At 41.1% G+C, this 18784-nt stretch overlaps 1 protein-coding gene across 1 annotated transcript in view; it reads right to left on the bottom strand.

The window, feature by feature from the left end:
* Positions 1 to 4761: 4761 nt before the first annotated feature.
* Positions 4762 to 18784, bottom strand: part of HSF5 (heat shock transcription factor 5) — a 58184-nt gene continuing 44161 nt past the window's right edge. The window contains exon 6 of the mRNA XM_015119150.3: positions 4762 to 4978. Within this exon, the coding sequence (XP_014974636.1) occupies positions 4908 to 4978 (71 nt within the window). The 3' untranslated portion in view covers positions 4762 to 4907. The remainder of the gene's footprint in view (positions 4979 to 18784) is intronic.

The following is an 18784-nucleotide window of genomic DNA, read 5'->3' as shown; positions in this document are numbered from 1 at the left end:
GGATGAGTAGTCTACTGACCTTCAACATTGTTTTCCCTGTAGATAAGGTTTATGAGAGTAGTTTCAGAATTTCAGACCTAATAACTAACCAAGATCAAAGACAAATTTGAAAATAATTTTTTTGTTTATTTTTGTTGTTTGAAACAGGGTCTTATGTCACCCACGCTGGAGCACAGTTGTGCCATCATGGCTCACTGCAGCCTTGACCTTCATGGCTTCCCACCTCAGCCTCCAGAGTAGCTGGGACCACAGGTGCGTGCCACCACACCCTGCAAACTGTTTCTTCTTTTTTTTTTTTTTTTGAGACAGAGTCTTGCTCTTTTGCCCAGGCTGGAGTGCAGTAGCGCTATCTTGGCTCACTGCAAGCTCCGCCTCCCGGGTTCACACCATTCTCCTGCCTCAGCCTCCCAAGTAGCTGGGACTGCAGGCGCCTGCCACCACGCCCAGCTGATTTTTTGTATTTTTAGTAGAGACGGTGTTTCACCGTGTTAGCCAGGATGGTCTTGATCTTCTGACCTTGTGATCCACTCACCTCAGCCTCCCAAAGTGCTGGGATTACAGGCGTGATCCACCATGCCCAGCCAACACCCTGCAAATTTTAAAAAATTTTTTGTTGGGCCAGGAATGGTGACTCACGCCTATAATCCCAGCACTTTGGGAGGCCGAGTTTGGGGATCACCTGAGGTCGGGAATTTGAGACCAGCCTGACCAACATGGAGAAACCCGAAAAATAAAAAAAAAAAATTAGCCTGGCATGGTGGCGCATGCCTGTAATTCCAGTTACTTGGGAAGCTGAGGCAGGAGAATTGCTTGAACCTGGGAGGTAGAGGTTGCGGTGAGCTGAGATTGTGCCATTGCACTCCAGCCTGGGCAACAAGAGCGAAACTCCATCTCAATAAATAAATAAATAAATAAAATAAAATAAAATAAAATAAAATAAAATAAAACGAACGTTTTTGTAGGGATGGAGTCTCCCTATGTTGCCCAGGTTGAACTTGAACTCCAGGGCCCTAGCAATCCTCCCATCTAGGCCTCCTAAAGTGCTGGGATTACAGGCATGACCCACCATGCCAGGCCTAAAATAAATTCTTAATGTAGCACTTTTTCTGTCTTGTTTGGACTTTAAGAATATAATGCAGGTACAGCTGGCTGGGCATGGTGGCTCACGCCTGTAATCCCAGTACTTTGGGAGGCCGAGGTGGGTGAATCACTTGAGAGTTCGAGACCAGCCTGGCCAACATGACGAAACCCCATCTCTACTAAAAATACAAAAAATTAGCCGGGCATCAGTGGCATGCCCCTATAATCCCAGCTACTTGGGATGCTGAGGTGGGAGATTCTCTTGAACCTGGGAGGTGGAGGTTGCAATGAGCTGAGATGGTGCCACTGCACTCCAGTCTGGGCGACAGAGCAAGACTTTGCCTCAAAAAAAAAAAAAAAAAAAAAAAAAAGGAATAGAATGCAGGTACTACAGTAATCCCTTGGTATCCATGGAAGACTGGTTCTAGTACCCAGTGAGTACCAAAATCCAAGGATGCTCATGGCCTTTATTAAAATGGCTTAGTATTTGCATGTTACCTATGCACATCCTCCTGTATACTTTAAATCATCTCTGGATTACTTGTAATACCTAAAACAATGCTTATACATTCCTTAATTCTCATGGATTTAAAGTGTATGGCCTGTGGCATATTCAAGTTTTGCTTTTCGGAACTTTTGGAATCTTTTTTCCCAAACTTTTTCAATCTGAGGTTAACTGAAACCATGGATGTGGAACCCACTGATATGGAAGGCCAACTATATAAACCCTTTGTGGCTCCTTTCCTAAAAGATAGGAAGAGTTCTAATTCTGCTGGAGATAATTTTTTGAAATCTGTCATGGTTTACGATTTTATTCTGTGTATGCCATGTAATTGTATAGCATAAATAATGCAACATATACATTGTTATACATGATATATGCAAAAATACCTTTAAAGTTAAACTAAACAAAAAAAAAAAACCTACAAATGGGCTTTGCCTCATCTATTCCTGCTTAAAATGTGCAAAGGAATGAAGAGACCTAGCCCTAGTAATTAACACACACACTTAATTGACAGAAAGAAGACAGATACAAATGTGGTTGCCCTCTCTTGAGGAAACTCTGAGATTTGGAAATGATGATGATATGCATCATGAACCTGGAGACCTGGAGAAACTCAGAATCAAACCAAACAGTTCTATGTAGTTTAGTTCACTGTTTTAGGTCACCAGAATTGCAAGAGCAATTACTCTTCAGCTTCAAAGTTTTGGAGTTACCCTCTGGGTTTGATATACTACAACATTTTCCTAGACATGTCATAAAGATGCCATCACTATTGTAATGAAATGCCTAAGTCTCAATGACATCTACTAGCTAATCTTATACATGAGACAGATCATCCTTCAGGGTCTACTTTCACCTCTGGATTGATTAAATTTATTAAAGATCATTCATCCTTTTCCAAAAATGTAGGTTTCTGTAAAACATGTCTAAGAATTGTCCTTATCCTTAATGGCATTTAAACAATTCCATTGCTATTTAAATGGAAAAAAAAAAAAAAACTTTTAAAATTCAGATTATTTGAAAAACAAAGTACAATCTCATTTGAATTATGCTATTAACTGTCATAATGACTGAGTTTTCTATTAATCACCAATCAAACAGTAAGAACAGGCAAGACAACAAGTCTAGTTGGAACACTCACTTTATTGTTGACTGAGTGAAATTTATCAGTGCTTAAGGTACTGAAATACTGAGGTACTAGTCAGGAACCTTGTTAGTTGACTAGCTGTGTCAGACCCTACTGGCTAATTCACAGGAAGATTTTATTATACCTCTTGCCATTTTGCCCAAGTCATTAATGACAGCTTTAGTTGATAAATACAAGGCATGTAAGGATAGCAGGAGATCCAGCTCCTTGGTCTGCTGTATTCATATATAAAAATGTTTGGAAAGCTGAATAAGGCATTTCATTAATTAAGCCTTAAAACAACTGAAACCAAATCTATGCCAAGGTTCCTGCTTGACATGTGTTCCTCAAAAGATACTATCTCAACATATATAAAGCTAAGAAAGCCATATTTAGGGGAAAATATCATCTACACAGTATATTAGCTCTTCAACATGACAGAGAAAAAGCAAAGTTCCTTCATTTGGAAATTGGGTCTCCTCTTCACATACTCTGACAAAATATTATATAGTCTGGCCAAAAGATACAGGTGTCTTGATAATTTGCTCTTTTAAACCTTGCTAATAAAGATTAAATAAATGCCCATCACATAGACATTATCTAGTCTAATCAGATGGACCACACAGGTCGCTTTTCAGAATCTACTTTAATATCTAAACAGAGTCACTGCAGATCAACACAGAGCTCACCCTTTTCCAGAAAAGTAGATCTCTGTAATATTTCTAGGGTTTGACATCATTGGGAAGGCACAGTGCAGTATAAGAAATGAACTGTCACATCCACAGTGGCTAGCATAGTACTATGTCATATCACCAAGTGCCTTTTTAATTAGTTTCATATTCCTAGGCTTTCCTTTTGTTTCTGCAGTGCTTAATAGGAGAACTGAAGCAGAATCCAATAAGAAAGTTCTGGTCAATCGAAAGACTTTAAATCAGAAAGTTTCTTGCTGTCACTGGGTAAGAAAGTAAGGGATCAACCACAGAAACTGGACATCCAAGACATCCTTCTCTCCTAAAACAAAGTCCCACAATCCTACTGCACAAATCTAGAATCCTATAACAGGGATAAGAAAAAAATGTTACCATCTATCCCACTATCCAAAATTCTCTCAGAAGCTTAAACTAGATCGAAACCATTTTTTAAAAATCAGAGGCATAGCTTCTGCTAAATGACTACTAATCAGTTTTCCCCACATTTGCACACAATACCTTATATAGATGAGAATTTATACTTATTGAATGTAAAAATCTAAAATAAGAAAATAGTGTATTAAATCTCTTAATGTTTTTGTTCACACATTGTACATTTTCCCTTCAAAATAAAAATACTACACATGCATCCTTTATCCTTCTATCCTGCAATAATAAAAATATAAAACTTTAAAACCTTTAAATCTATCAGCATTTATAAATACAATTATATAAAACAAGTTAAATACTTTCTTTAAAGACATTTAAGTAAGTGATATATTAATAAAACCTTTTTACCATTTATGATAATATATCATTAAAATGAAAGAAAGATACGAAAATAGAAGAATGCTTCCATTAATATAAAAGAATCAGGGAGTGTTAAGTGTGATAGATGGTCCAAGTCCGGATGCCTTGCTCTTAAAACAGAATGCTAGGTTAGGAAGTAAGAGAATTTCCTGGTTAATCACTTAGAAAATTAGCTCTTCTCCAGAGTTTCTTCCCTGGAATTCCTGATGCATTTAGACCTGTGATGTTGGTGACCTCACATGCCTTTGTTTCTCACACGATCTCCTCTAAAAGGATCACACTGTGACTTGAATCAGAGAGACTGAATTCCCCACTAAAGTTGTGCTGACTACAGTTTGAGTGGCAAGACGACAAATCAGCACACACACAGATTATTCTCTAGTACCATAGATGGAGCAGTTTTTAGATGCTCCTTGACTATAACAGAAGGTCAGAACTTTTCATTTAAAAGGGATCTGGGCAGCCAAAAAACATGGCTGCTAGATGTTCGGTAGTTTGTCAAGGCAGATAATGTGAACTGAACCGCTGTAGTACATAGCAAATTCCCAATTCTCAATTAACAAAATTCTCAATTAACGAAACAAAAAATACTTTTTTTCCTTAACAGAACTGAAAAAATCCCAACATTTTGTCACGTGCAAGGCTAGTCTGCCTCCAGCTACAGCTAGTGCACAATGTCACATTTGTCATCCATGCCTCACTCTTTTAATTCTTCCTCCTTTGGAAAGTGCTCCTGCTTGCAGGCCACGTCCACCAGCAGATGAAGATCTAGAAAGAAAGGATTGTTTACTCCCTCTTAGCCTCTCTGTAGAGTTCTATAGACAAGTTTTCAGAAAAGCAGAACAAGTTGTCTATGTCTCACCTGTAGAACTGGCTCTAAAATTATATAGTCCCATCGGATTCTCAATTTTGGGGTATTCCTATAACTCTAAAGCATACTGATGCAGCCTAGTTGTTAACCCAAAGAGACCAACAAATTTTAGTACCTCTCCTTTTCAGCAGTATGGCCAAGACTCTTTTCATCTCAGTTGCCTTTTTTTTTTTTTTTTTTTTTTTTTGACGGACTTTTGCTCTTGTTGTCTAGGCTGGAGTATGGTGGCACAATCTCGGCTCACTGTAACCTCTGCCTCCTGGGTTCAAGTGATTATCCTGCCTCAGCCTCCCAAGTAGCTAGGATTACAGGCATGCACTACCACGCATGGCTAATTTTTATATTTTTAGTAGAGACGGGGTTTCACCATGTTGGCCAAGCTGGTCTCGAACTCCTGACCTCAGGACCCACCCACCTTGGCCTCCCAAAGTGCTGGAATTACAGGTGTGAGCCATGGTGCCTGGCCTTCAATTGCCTTTTATTATAAGTGAAAAAGTAAGGAAAAGTGTCAAAGGGATCAAAGTGAATATACACATACAAATAAAAATTCATTTTCTTCATGCTGTAAGAGTAGGTGGGTAGGTTGTGGGAACATGAAAAGGCAATGCCTCAGGAAAAACAATGTTAAAATAAGTAATCACCATTTTTCCAAAGTTGATTGACTCTGTAAAATTCCCACTTATTGACTAACACAGCTGAATTCTTATAAAAACACCTAGCTCAACTGTCCATAAAAAAGAAAGCATATCCTCACACAGTGGTTCATTAAGAATGAAAGAAGTAAAAATGCGAATTAGGTATTAGGTTCTGTAATACAAAAAAGCTAAGATCATGTGTAGAAGTTGAGCTAAAACGTCTATCAGAGGAACACAGGCAGCAATAAAAGGATCTTAACGTGGCTTCTAGCTTCAACCTAATGAGCTTACAATTTTTACAGCAACATGCAGGGAGATTTTTTTTTTTTTTGAGACAGAGTCTCGCACTGTCACCCGGGTTGGAGTGCAGTGGCGCGATCTCAGCTCACAGCAACCTCCACCTCCTGGGTTCAGGTGATTCTCCTGCCTCAGCCTCCCAAGTAGCTGGGATGACAGGCACACACCACCATACCTGGCTAATTTTTTGTATTTTTAGTAGAGACGGGGTTTCACTATGTTGGTCAGGCTGGTCTCAAACTCCTGATCTCGTGATCTGCCTGCCTTGGCCTCCCAAAGTGCTAGGATTAGAGGCGTGAGCCACTGTGCCCAGCCCAGGGAGCATTTTTAGGTTGGTTTTGAAGCTTACAACTTTGCCTTAGCATTTGTGAGTTAAAGTATACAGCACAAACCCTTTATTTCATTCTCAACATACAAAGACTTTTGTCACTACATTTTTGGAACACAGCCTCTACAGGATTGATCCACAGCCCGAGCAGGATAGCTGACTCAAATAAAATGGAATTCTATTACTACTTGGTAGAAAATCTGGAAAGTATTTGAAATAGTACCTAATTTTTGCCATATTTTGTAAAAGATAGACTAGTCACCAGGGGCAGGTGCTTACTCATCTGGTGAACTATAATCTAGCCATATAGAGCAAGTAATTTAGCCACATAAGCATTTTGTGGAAGGAGAGTTTATCAGTTTATCACTTAAAATGAGTTTCTCATACATCCATGATCATAGTAGTATAATCAGCAGTATTTTTCACAATAGGCAAAAGGGAGAAGAAATCAACAGATGAATGGATAAACAAAATGTGGTATACACATATAATGGAATGTTATTTAGCCTTAAAAAGGAATAAAGCGGGGCTAGGAGTGGTGGCTCACGCCTGTAATCCCAGCACTTGGGAGGCCGAGGTGGGCAGATCACAAGGTCAGGAGATTGAGACCATCCTGGCTAATACAGTGAAATCCCATCTCTACTAAAAATACAAAAAATTAGCCGGGTATGGTGGCACGTGCCTGTAGTCCCAGCCACCCAGGAGGCTGAGGCAGGAGAATCGCTTGAACCCGGGAGGTGGAGGTTGCAGTGAGCCGAGATGGCGCCACTGCACTCCAGCCTGGGCAACAGAGTGAGACTCCATCTCAAAAAAAAAAAAAAAAAGAGGAAGAAAGCCAGGAGTGGTGGCACATGCCTGTAGCTCCAGCTACTCACTCAGAAGGCTGAGGCAGGAGGATTGCTTGAACCCGGGAATTCGAGGCTGCAGTAAGCTATGATGGCACCACTGCACTCCAGTGTGGATGACAGAGCAAAACCCTGTCTCAAACAAACAAACAAGGAAGAAATTCTAGCACATGCTACAACAATAGGTATTAGGATAAATGAAATAAACTAATCGCAAAAAGACAAAATACTATATGATTCCAGGTATATGAGGTAGCTGGAATAGTCAAATTCAGAGACAAAAAATAGAATGGTAGGTGCCAGGGGCTGTTGTTTAATAGGTATGGAGTTTCAGTTTGGGAAGATGAAAGGAGTTCTGTAGATGAATGGTAGTGATGGTTACACAAATGTGAATGTATTTCATGCCACTGGACTGTACACTTAAAAATGGTTACAATGAGGCCAGGTGCGGTGGCTCACGCCTGTAATCCCAGCATTTTGGGAGGCTGAGGCAGATGGATCACCTGAGGTCAGGAGTTCAAGACCAGCCTGACCAACATGGTGAAACCCTGTCTCTAATAAAAATACAAAATTAGCTGGGTGTAGTGGCACATGCCTGTAATCCCAGCTACTCAGGAGGCTGAGGCAGGAGAACTGAAGAATCGCTTGAATCTGGGAGGTGGAGGTTGCAGTGAGATGAGATTGCACCATTACACTCCAGCCTGGACAACAAGAGTGAAACTCCACCCCCCAAACAAAAAGTTACAATGAGCCAGGTATGGTGATGCACACCTGTAGTCCTAGCTACTTGGGAGGCTGAAGCAGGAGAATTACTTGAGCCCAGGAATTTGAGACTGCAGTGTGCTATGATTGCTTCTGTGAATAGCCACTGCACTCCAGCCTGGGCAACATAGTAAGACCCCATCTCAAAAAAAAAAAAAAAAAAGGTTAAAATGGTAACTTTTATGTTATGCACATTTTACCACAAAATGGCTTCTCTGAAGTTTAAATAATAATGATAATAATGATAACAGTAATACATTTACATAACATCTCTTTTTCAGGTAGCTAAATGCATTGTGTTAAGGTCATCTAATTAATCCTGGGTAGTGAGTAGATAACTAGGAGGAAGAGCCTCTAAGCCATTTGGCCAATTGGTAAAGCCAATGGTTTCCAAACCTTGCTGCATACTGGAATTACCTGGGACTTTTTAAAAAATACTGATGCTTGGGGCCCCCCACCCTCAGACATTTTAATTTAATTGGTGTGGAATGCAACCCAGGCATCAAGATTTTTGAAAGCTGACCAAAAAGAATAACACCTAACTATGATCATTTTCTAAACCTATAGAGACATACCAGCTCCCTAAAGGACAGGCCATATGATGGTAGAAAACACTAAAATAAGATTTGGAATATGAATAGACCTAGTTGTAACCCTACTTTGAAAGCAGAGTAGGAATTGTTGATAAGGACAAAGGAAATGACTGTTAAAGCAACTACAGATCTCAAATGGGGAGGTAGACTGAAGAACAGTAGCAACAAACCCACTGAATTTTAATGATTGGGCGTTAAAATATCGTTTGGCACACAGCTTCTAATAACAAGCATCTAAACATAATTTTATTAAAGCAAGCTTCCTTCATTAACAAAGTTGCCAATCAAGGAGCTAAGGAGTACAGAAATCAATAAAAATACAAAAAGACATAGACTAGCCTGGTGTTGCTAGAGGTTTATAAGACTTCACTCAAAAGATAAACTTGCATACTGATCAGAGAAGATAAGTATTTGGGAATCACAGGCTTGAGAGGTGAAAGGCCCCAAGAGACAAGAGCATTGCATCTACTTGTTTGGGAATGATCATTCCTACCAAGAGCATCCTCTAAGGTTTTGGGGCTATTACCTTAATGAAATCTCATCTATAATCCAATAGCTATAAAATGGGAAGTTTTTTCTTCAGGAATGAAGTGAACTTTGCTCTTAAACTTTCAGTTTCCTTTGACTGTAAAACTAAACATACTATCAGAATATAAGAGCATAGTTTCCACAGTAAGATTAATATTTGGGTACATGTGGTTTAGGGTAATACCCATTGTAGAAATCAGAAGAACATGATTCAGTCTAATATTCTTTACCTCTTGGTATTTTTTATTTAAAAGGTATTTCCTTAAGTCAGCATGTACTCAAAAGACCTACACAAAGCATGCCAGTGGCTGGAATGAACAACCTCCTCCTAACAAAATACACATCACTGAAATCACTACAGTTTGGACACCTAATCAATTAGAAGTCTATTATTAAAAAAAAAAATGTTGGCCAGGTGCGGTGGCTCATGCCTATAATCCTAGCACTTTGGGAGGCTGAGGTGGGTGAACTGCTTGCATCCAGGAGTTTGAGACCAGCCTAGGCAACATGGTGAAACCCTGTCTCTACAAAATAAATAAATAAATAAATAAATAAATAAATAAGCCAAGTGTGGTGGCATGTGCCTATAGTCCCCGCTACTCAGGAGGCTGAGGAGGGAGGATAGCTTGAGCCCAAGCAGTCAGGGCTGCAATGAGCTGATCACACGACTGCACTCAGACTAGGCAACAGAGTGAGATACTATCTCAAAATAAAGTAAAATAAAAAAACCACAAATGTCAAATAAAGCTTCAAGTGTGAGATGTCCCTTCTTACACAGGTTAAAGAAAATTTTAATTTAGTTTTTAAATTTTTATAATTTAGTTACAGAAGGGCACTGATAAGTTCTGGAATGTAAGATGTCCCTGTTCAATGTGATATTGAGCAACATAATGATATTCCAATAGTTAATGTTAGAATTACAGTATTTCAGAATTTGGGGCTAAAGGAGTCTTTAGAGGAGGATTTCATGAAATTCTCTTACATTCATCATAAATAATGTATGTTGAGAGCTGGAACATTATTGATGGGAGATACTCTTAACGATAATGACAGATGACATTTAAATGATATTTTAGGAATTTTGTATCTGGTTCCTATCATTAATATTTTAACCTTGGAATTTAGTATCTATCAAGCTAGAAAACATTTGGTCATCTATGAGAACTAAACTGAATGCTATTCCATTTTGAGCTCTCCCCACAAGCGGTACTTCCTTACTCTCTTAAAGCCTTCTCTGCCCATCAATGATCAGGGCTGCAAAAATATCAGAAGCTAAGAACAAGAAACAAGAACATCTAATACAGGGTTGGCAAAGTTTTTCCTATAAAGAGCCAGATTATAAATATTTTAGGCTTTATGACCCATATGGTCCCTATGCAATTGCTCAACTCTGCTATTGTAGCATGACAGTAGTCATAGACAACACATAAATGCATGGGTGTGACTGTGTGTTCCAATAAAACCTTATGGACACTGAAATCTGAGTTTCATATAATTTTCATGTATCATGAAATATTCTTTGGATTTTTTTCCTCCAACAATTAAAAAATGTAAAAACCATGCTTAGCATGTAGGCCATATAAAAACTGTCAGCAAACCAGATTTGATCCACAGGACTTAGTTTACTAACTCCTCTTCTAATAGCACACACTATGGGTATAATCAAGATAAATTTAAGGAAAACAGGAAAAAGATTTCATCAAGTTGAATATTGTTATTATGGTTCTCAAAACAATATATTTTCTCCAAAGAAGATATAAAAATGGCCAACGAGCACATGAAAAGATTAGTCATCAGGGAAATGCAAATCAAAACCACAATGAAGGCCAGGCGTGGTGGCTCACCCCTGTAATCCCAGCACTTTGGGAGGCCGAGGTGGGCGGATCACAAGGCCAGGAGATCGAGACCATCCTGGCTAACATGATGAAACCCCGTCTCTACTGAAAATACAAAAAATTAGCTGGGCATGGTGGCGGGCGCCTGTAGTCCCAGCTACTCGGGAGGCTGAGGCAGGAGAATGGCGCGAGCCAGGGAGGCGGAGCTTGCAGTGAGCCCAGATTGTGCCACTGCACTCCAGCCTGGGTGACAGAGCGAGACTCCGTCTCAAAAAAAAAAAAAAACCACAATGAAGTACCACCTCACACCACAAGGATGGCTCTAATAACAATGTTTTAAAAAGGAAAATATCAAGTGTTGGCGAGGATGTAGAGAAACTAGAACCCTTGTGCATTGCTGGCAGAAATGTAAAACAGTTCAGCCATTATGGAAAATAGTTTAACAGTTCCTCAAAAAGTTAAACATGGAATTACCATGTGACCTGGCAATTCCACTCCTAGGTATACACCCCGAAGAACTGAAAACAGGTACTCAAACAAATACTTGTACATGCATGTTCATAGCACTATTCACAATAGGTGAAATATAGAAACAGCCCAAACATCCATCGGCAAATAAATGGATAAACAAATTGTGGCATATACATATAACATTATTCAGTCATAATAAGAAATGAAGTACTGATTTATATGCTATAATGTGGATGAACCTTAAAAAACATGCTAAGTAAAATAAGCTAGACACAAATGTCACGCACATATTGCATTATTTCATTTATATAAAATATTAAGAATAAGTAAATCCATAGAGACAGAAAACAGACTGATAGTTGCCAGGGGCTGGGGAAAGGTGGGAATATGGAACAACTGTTTAATGGTTATGGGGTTTTCTTTTGGGGTGCTGAAAATGTTTTGGAACTAAATAGAGGTGGAGGTTGTACATCATTATGAAGGTACTATATGCCACTTAATTGTTCACTTTAAAATGTTTAATTTATAGCAGGGCATGGTGGCCCATGCCTGTAGTCCCAGATGCTCAGGAGGCTGAGGCAGGAGGATTGCTTGAGCCCAGGAGGCAGAGGTTGCAACGAGCCAAGATCATACCACTGCACCCCAGCTTGGGCAACGGAGCAAGGTCCTGTCTAAAAAAATAAAAACTAAGAAATTAAATGTTTGTCCAGGCATGGTGGCTCACACCTGTAATCCCAGCACTTTGGGAAGGCCGAAATGGGTGGATCACCTGAGGTCAGGAGTTTGAGACCAGCCTGGTCAACATGGTGAAACCTGATCTCTACTAAAAATACAAAATCAGCCGGGCATGGTGGCAGGCAGCTGTAATTCCAGCTGCTTAGGAGGCTGAGGCAGGAGACTCACTTGAGCCCGGGAGGTGGAGGGCAGTGAGCCGAGATCGCACCACTGCACTCCAGCCTGGGCGACAAAGCAAGACTCTGTCAGGAAAAAAAAAAAAAAATTAAATGTTTAATTCTATGTTAATTTCACCTTACAAAAAAAAAAAGGTATATTTTCCTGTCAATTTGAAATGACCAGACAAAAAGAAGGGGAAAGCTGGATATGGCTATAAAGCACAAAATTCATAGTTATGGTTGACTTTGTCAACCTCATTGGATTAAGAAATACCTAGAAATCTGGTAGAGCATTATCTTTTTTTTTTTTTTTTTTTTTTTTTTTTTTTACTGTTTTTGTTTTGTTTTGTTTTTTGAGACGGAGTCTCACTCACTCTGTCTCTCAGGCTGGAGTGCAGTGGCATGATCTCGGCTCACTGTAATCTCTGCCTCCCAGGTTCAAGCAATTCTCCTGCCTCAGCCTCCCGAGTAGCTGGGATTATAGGCGCCCACCACCATGCCTAGCTCATTGTTATATTTTTATGTTGGCCAGGCTGGTCTCGAACTCCTGACCTCAGATTATCTGTCCACCTCAGCCTCCCAAAGTACTAGGATTACTGGTGTGAGCCACTGTACCTGGCCTGGGAAAGCATTATCTTTGGATATGTCTCTGTGTTTCTAGAGGAGATGAGCATGTGAGTCTGAGTGGACTAGGTGGGGAAGATCTGCTCTCAACATGGGTAGACACCACCATCCAGTCAGCCAGGGGCCCAGAGAGAACAAAAACAGAGAAAAGGCAAGTGTGTGCTGCAGCTGGGGTACACTCTTCCTCTCCTGTCCTTGCACATCAAAACTCTAGACTCCCCAGCCTTTGTACTCTGGGACTTACACCAGGAGTCCCCTGGGCTCTCAGGCTCTAGTCTTGGACAAGTCACACCATTGGTTTCCCTGGTTCTGAGGCCTTTACACTTGGACTGAGCTACACTACCAGGGTCTCCGGCTTACAGACAGCTTGTGTGGGACTTCTCAGCCTCCATAACAGTATACGCCAATTTCCCTAATAAATCCCCTCTCATATGTCTATATTCAGTCATGAGTCACTTAACAATGGGGATATGTTCTGAAAAATGTGTCATCAGGTTATTTTGTCACTGCACAAATATCATATTGTATATTTACATAAACCTAGATGGTATAGCCTACTACATACTGATATGGTTTGGCTGTCCCCAACCCAAATCTCATCTTAAATTCCCACATGTTGGAGGAACCTGGTGGGAGGTAATTGAATCATGGGCTGAGGTTTTCCCGTGCTGTTCTCATGACAGTGAATAGTCTCATGAGATCTGATGGTTTTATAAGGGGGAGTTTCCCTGCAGAAGCTCTCTTCTCTCTCTTCTCTTGTCTGTTGCCATGTGAAATGTGCCTTTCACCTTCCACCATGATTGTGAGGCCTCCCAGTCATGTGGAACTATAAGTCCATTAAACCTCTTTCTTTTGTAAATTGCCCAGTCTCGGGTATGTCTTTATCACCAGTGTGAAAATGGACTTATACACATACCAAGGCTATGTGGCATAGCCTATTGCTCTTAGGATACAAACCAGTACAGCAAGTTACTATACTGAACACTGTAGGCAACTGTAACACAATGGTGAGTATTTATGTATCTAAACATAGAAAAGGTATGGTAAAACTACAGTGTTACAATCTTATGGGACCACTGTTCCATATATATGGTCCGTTACTGACTGAAATGTCATTATGCCATGCTTGACCATATATATCCTATTGGTTCTATCTCTCTGGAAGACCCTGACTAATACACATACCAAAACATATCTTAGTTTTCAGTATCAGAGCATGGTAATGAGATATGGAATGGTATCTTTTGTAAAACATACACAATTCTTGTTTCCAGCAGAAGAGACCTGTAGAGGACAACCCTTGTGTAACCATATTGAACCTAGCACAGTACCAAGCCCAAGGCAGGTATTCAATAAGTGCTTGTTAAAAGAAACCTGAGGGTGGTTTGACTCCCCATATATTCAAACCTTACCTCTTAGTGGTTAACTAAAAGACTGCTCATAGAGATAAAACACAGACATAGACACAGACACAGAAAGTAGAATGGTGGCTACCAGCATTTAGGGGACAGAGGAAATGGAGACTTACTGTTTAATGGGTACAGAGTTTCAGTTCTGCAAGATGAAAAGAGTTCTGGAGAGAGATAGTGATGATGGTAGCAGTGGCATTAACTGAATTGTACATTTTAAAATGGTTAAGATGGTAAATTTTATGAGTATTTATCACAATTTTTTAAAAGACTGCATTTTTCCATAAATTTTTTAAAAAGTACATTAGTAAGATAAGAATGTATATGGAGAAAAAGGCCGGGCGCGGTGGCTCAAGCCTGTAATCCCAGCACTTTGGGAGGCCGAGGCGGGTGGATCACGAGGTCAGGAGATCGAGACTATCCTGGCTAACATGGTGAAACCCCGTCTCTACTAAAAATACAAAAAACTAGCCGGGCGTGGTGGCGGGCGCCTGTAGTCTCAGCTACTTGGGAGGCTGAGGCGGGAGAATGGCGTGAACCCGGGAGGCGGAGCTTGCAGTGAGCTGAGATCACCCACTGCACTCCAGTCTGGGAGACACAGCGAGACTCCGTCTCAAAAAAAAAAAAAAAAAAAAAAAAAAAAAAAGAATGTATATGGAGAAAAAAAGCAACTCATTCATTTATTTATCCAACAAGGAGTGCCACAGGTAATATTCTAGGTTCTGGGGATACAACAATGAACAAAACAAAGTCCTTGCCTTCAGAGAACTAACCTTCTAGAAAGAGTGGGGGTGGGAATTATAGAAAAATAGCAAGTAGTAACAAGCACTGCAGAAGAAAAACAAAGAAGAATAAAGGGACTGAAGGAAGGCAGGACATGGGGAACAGGGTGCCATTTCAGATGGCATGGTCAGGAAGATTTCTATGATGAGCTGGCATCTGAGCAGAGGACTGAATGAAATGAAGGAACACGCCATGTGAAAATATGGGTGAAAAACATTTCTGGCAGAGAGAATACCAAGTATAAAGGCTGGAGAATTCTTGGTATACTCAAACAATAGTGAAGAAACTGCTGGGGCTGGACTAGATGAGGGAGATGGAAGGTAGTAGGAGATGAAGTCAGAACAGTTGCCAGGCACCAAATCATTCAGCATCTTGAAGACCACAGTAAGGATTTTCAGATTTTCTTCTACATATATATAGAAAACTATTAAAGAAATTTAGGCAAGAAAAATAATTACTGATTTAAAAGGATCACTCTGGCAGAAAAAGACTGTAGGGGCCAAGAGTAGAAGCAGAAAAACCTTAAGAAGCTATGCAGTCATCCAGGCAAGAGAAAGTAGTAGCTTGGACTATGGTAACACCAAGTAAAGGAGGTGAGAAATGGTCAGATTCTGAATGTGCATCTACAGTGAGCAGATAAGATTTGCTGATGGACTGGACATGTGAGAGAAGGGAGTCAAGGGAGACTCCAAGAGCTGTGGCGGACCAGATGACTAGAAGTACCATTCATTCATTCATTCATCTGAGACAAGGTCTTGCTCTGTTGCCCAGGCTGGAGTGTGGTGGCACAATCACAGCTCACTGCAACCTCTGCCTCCTGGGCTCAAGCGATTCTCCCACCTCAGCCTTCCAAGTAGCTGGTACCACAAGCACGTGCCACCACACATGTTTTTTGTAGAGTTGGGGTTTCACCATGTTGGCCAGGCTAGTCTTGCTTGAGCCCAAGTGACCTGCCCGCCTTGGCCTCCTAAAGTGCTGGGATTACAGGTGTGAGCCACCATGCCTGGCCAATACTATTTATTTATTTGTTTGTTTGTTTGTTTTTTTGAGACCGAGTCTGGCTCTGTGGCCCAGGCTGGAGTGCAGTGGAGTGATCTCAGCTCACTGCAAGCTCCAGCTCCCGGGTTCACGCCATTCTCCTGCCTCAGCCTCCCGAGTAGCTGGGACTACAGGCGCCTGCCACCATGCCCGGCTAATTTTTTGTATTTTTAGTAGAGATGGGGTTTCACCTTGTTAGCCAGGATGGTCTCGATCTCCTGACCTCATGATCCGCCCGTCTCGGCCTCCCAAAGTGCTGGGATTACAGGCTTGAGCCACCACGCCCGGCCTAATACTATTTATTTATAAGTAAATAAGTAAAATTGGGGAAAAGGTAGAATATATTAAGCTTGGGACACTTACAGGACATCCAAAGACGTAGTGTAGGCAGTAGGGTATGCAAGTGAGGGTCAGAGAAGATTGAGACTTTAGATACAGGTTTTGGAGACACCACTACAAAGATGATAATAAAAGCATGAGACTTGTTGAGATTACCTAGGAATTGAACCGAGAGAGAGAAAGAATTGAGCTCTGGGGTTCATAAATATTTAGAAATCAGGAAAGTTGAAGAGCATTCAGTAAAAGAAACTACAGAGTTGGCCAGTGAAAACTAGGAAAGGGAGATGTTCCATAAGCCAGAAGAAAGCATTTCAGGAAGGTTGAAATAATCTGTTCAAACGGTGCTAAGGTCAAGTAAAACAGGGACTGATAATTGGCTACTGGATTTGGCAGTGTGGCAGTCATTGGAAACCTTGACAAATGCAGTTTCAGTTGAGCAGAAGAAAGAAAAATCTGCTTGGAGTAGTTGAGGTAAGGATATGCTTCCAAGGAGCTTTGCTCTAAGGAAAGCAGAAAAAGCACAGGAATAGCTACCTGGAAATATGAAGGAAAGGTCAAAGGAAATTTTTTTTTCTTTTTCTTTTTTTTTTTTTTTTTGAGACGGAGCTTCGCTCTGTTGCCCAGGCTGGAGTGCAGTGGCACGTTCTTGGCTCACTGCAACCTCTGCCTCCTGGGTTCAAGTGATTCTCCTGCCTCAGCCTCCCAAGTAGCTGGGATTACAGGTGCATACCACCACGCCTGGTTAATTTTGTATTTTTAGTAGAGATGGGGTTTCACCATGTTGGCCAGGCTGGTCAAGAACTCCTGACCTCAGGTGTTCCACCCGCCTTAGCCTCCCAAAGTGCTGGGATTACAGGCGTGAGCCACCGCGCCTGGCCCAAAGGGATATTTTAAACACAGACCCTATGATGACATGTTTGCTTGCTGATGGGAATTATCTAACATAAAAGATAAAATGTTAGGCCGGGCGTGGTGGCTTATGCCTGTAATCCCAGCAATTTGGGAGAAGATCGAGATGATCCTGGCCAACATGGTGAAACCCTATCTCTACTAAAAATACAAAAATTAGCTGGGCATGGCAGCACATGCCTGTAATCCCAGCTACTTGGGAGGCCGAGGCAGAAGAATCGCTTGAACCTGGGAGGCGGAGGTTGCAGTGAGCCGAGATCGTGCCACTGAACTCCAGCCTGGCAACAGAGCTAGACTCTGTCTCAAAAAAAAAAAAAAGAAAAGAAAAGAAAAGATAGAACGTGGCCAGGCATGGTGGCTCACTCCTATAATCCCAGCACTTTGGAGGCCAAGGCAGGAGGATCACTTGAGACCAAGAAATCAAGACAACCTGGGCAACATGGCAAGACCCTGTCTCTATAAAAATTTTAAAAATTTAGCTGGGCCTGGTGGCATGAGCCTGTGGTCCCAGTTACTCGGGAGGCTGAGGTAGGAGGATTGCTTGAGCCGGGAAGTTGAGGCTGCAGTGAGCTGTATTCACAGCACTACACTCCAGCCTGGATGACAGAGGAAGACCCTGTCTCAGTGGGAAAGCAAAAACAAAGATACAATGTGATTACTGAAGAGTAAGAGCGATAGCAGTAGGCCCTAAGTCTGTGAGTACACAAAAGGGGACAGGATTCTGTATACAAATGAAAGGACTGACCCTTTTCCATTATAACAGGAGGAAAGGGAGAGTGTAGGGTTACAACTGGAAGTAGACTGATAGATATGTTGGTGGGAAGATATGAAATCTTTATTCTAGCTGCTTCTATTTTCTCAGTAAGATACAAACAGGGTCACAGCCATGAATGAAGAGAGAGGAGAAGTACTGGAAATGGAGCAGAGAGGACAGGATATAATAGAGTGGCTTTGGAGAATGGGGAATATATTGACTAGAAAAATATTATAGGACTACTGCAACACTGAGAGCCTATGTGAATTTAAAGTGAGACTAAGGCCGGGTGCAGTAGCTCATGCCTGTAATCCCAGCACTTTGGGAGGCCAAGGTGGGTGGATCACCTGAGGTCAGGAGTTCAAGACCAACCTGGCCAACATGACAAGACCCCATCTCTACTAAAAATACAAAAATTAATTGTGTGTGGTGGCTCATGCCTGTAGTCCCAGCTACTTGGGAGGCTGAAGCACGAGAGTCGCTTGAACCCAGGAGGGGGAGGTTGCAGTGAGCCGAGATCACACCGCTGCCTAGGCAACAGAGCGAGACTCCAGCTCAATAAATAAACAAATAAATAAATAAATAGAGACTAGCCATCTGAAAAGTGACCAGTGGTAATAAACATAAGAATAGTAAATGTTATAAAGATAATAGTAATTA

The sequence above is a fragment of the Macaca mulatta genome, chromosome 16 (genome assembly GCF_049350105.2).
Source record: "Macaca mulatta isolate MMU2019108-1 chromosome 16, T2T-MMU8v2.0, whole genome shotgun sequence".
Taxonomy (NCBI): domain Eukaryota; kingdom Metazoa; phylum Chordata; class Mammalia; order Primates; family Cercopithecidae; genus Macaca; species Macaca mulatta.
Note: the sequence above shows the minus strand (reverse complement) of the source record. Positions and strands in the feature narration are given on the sequence as shown.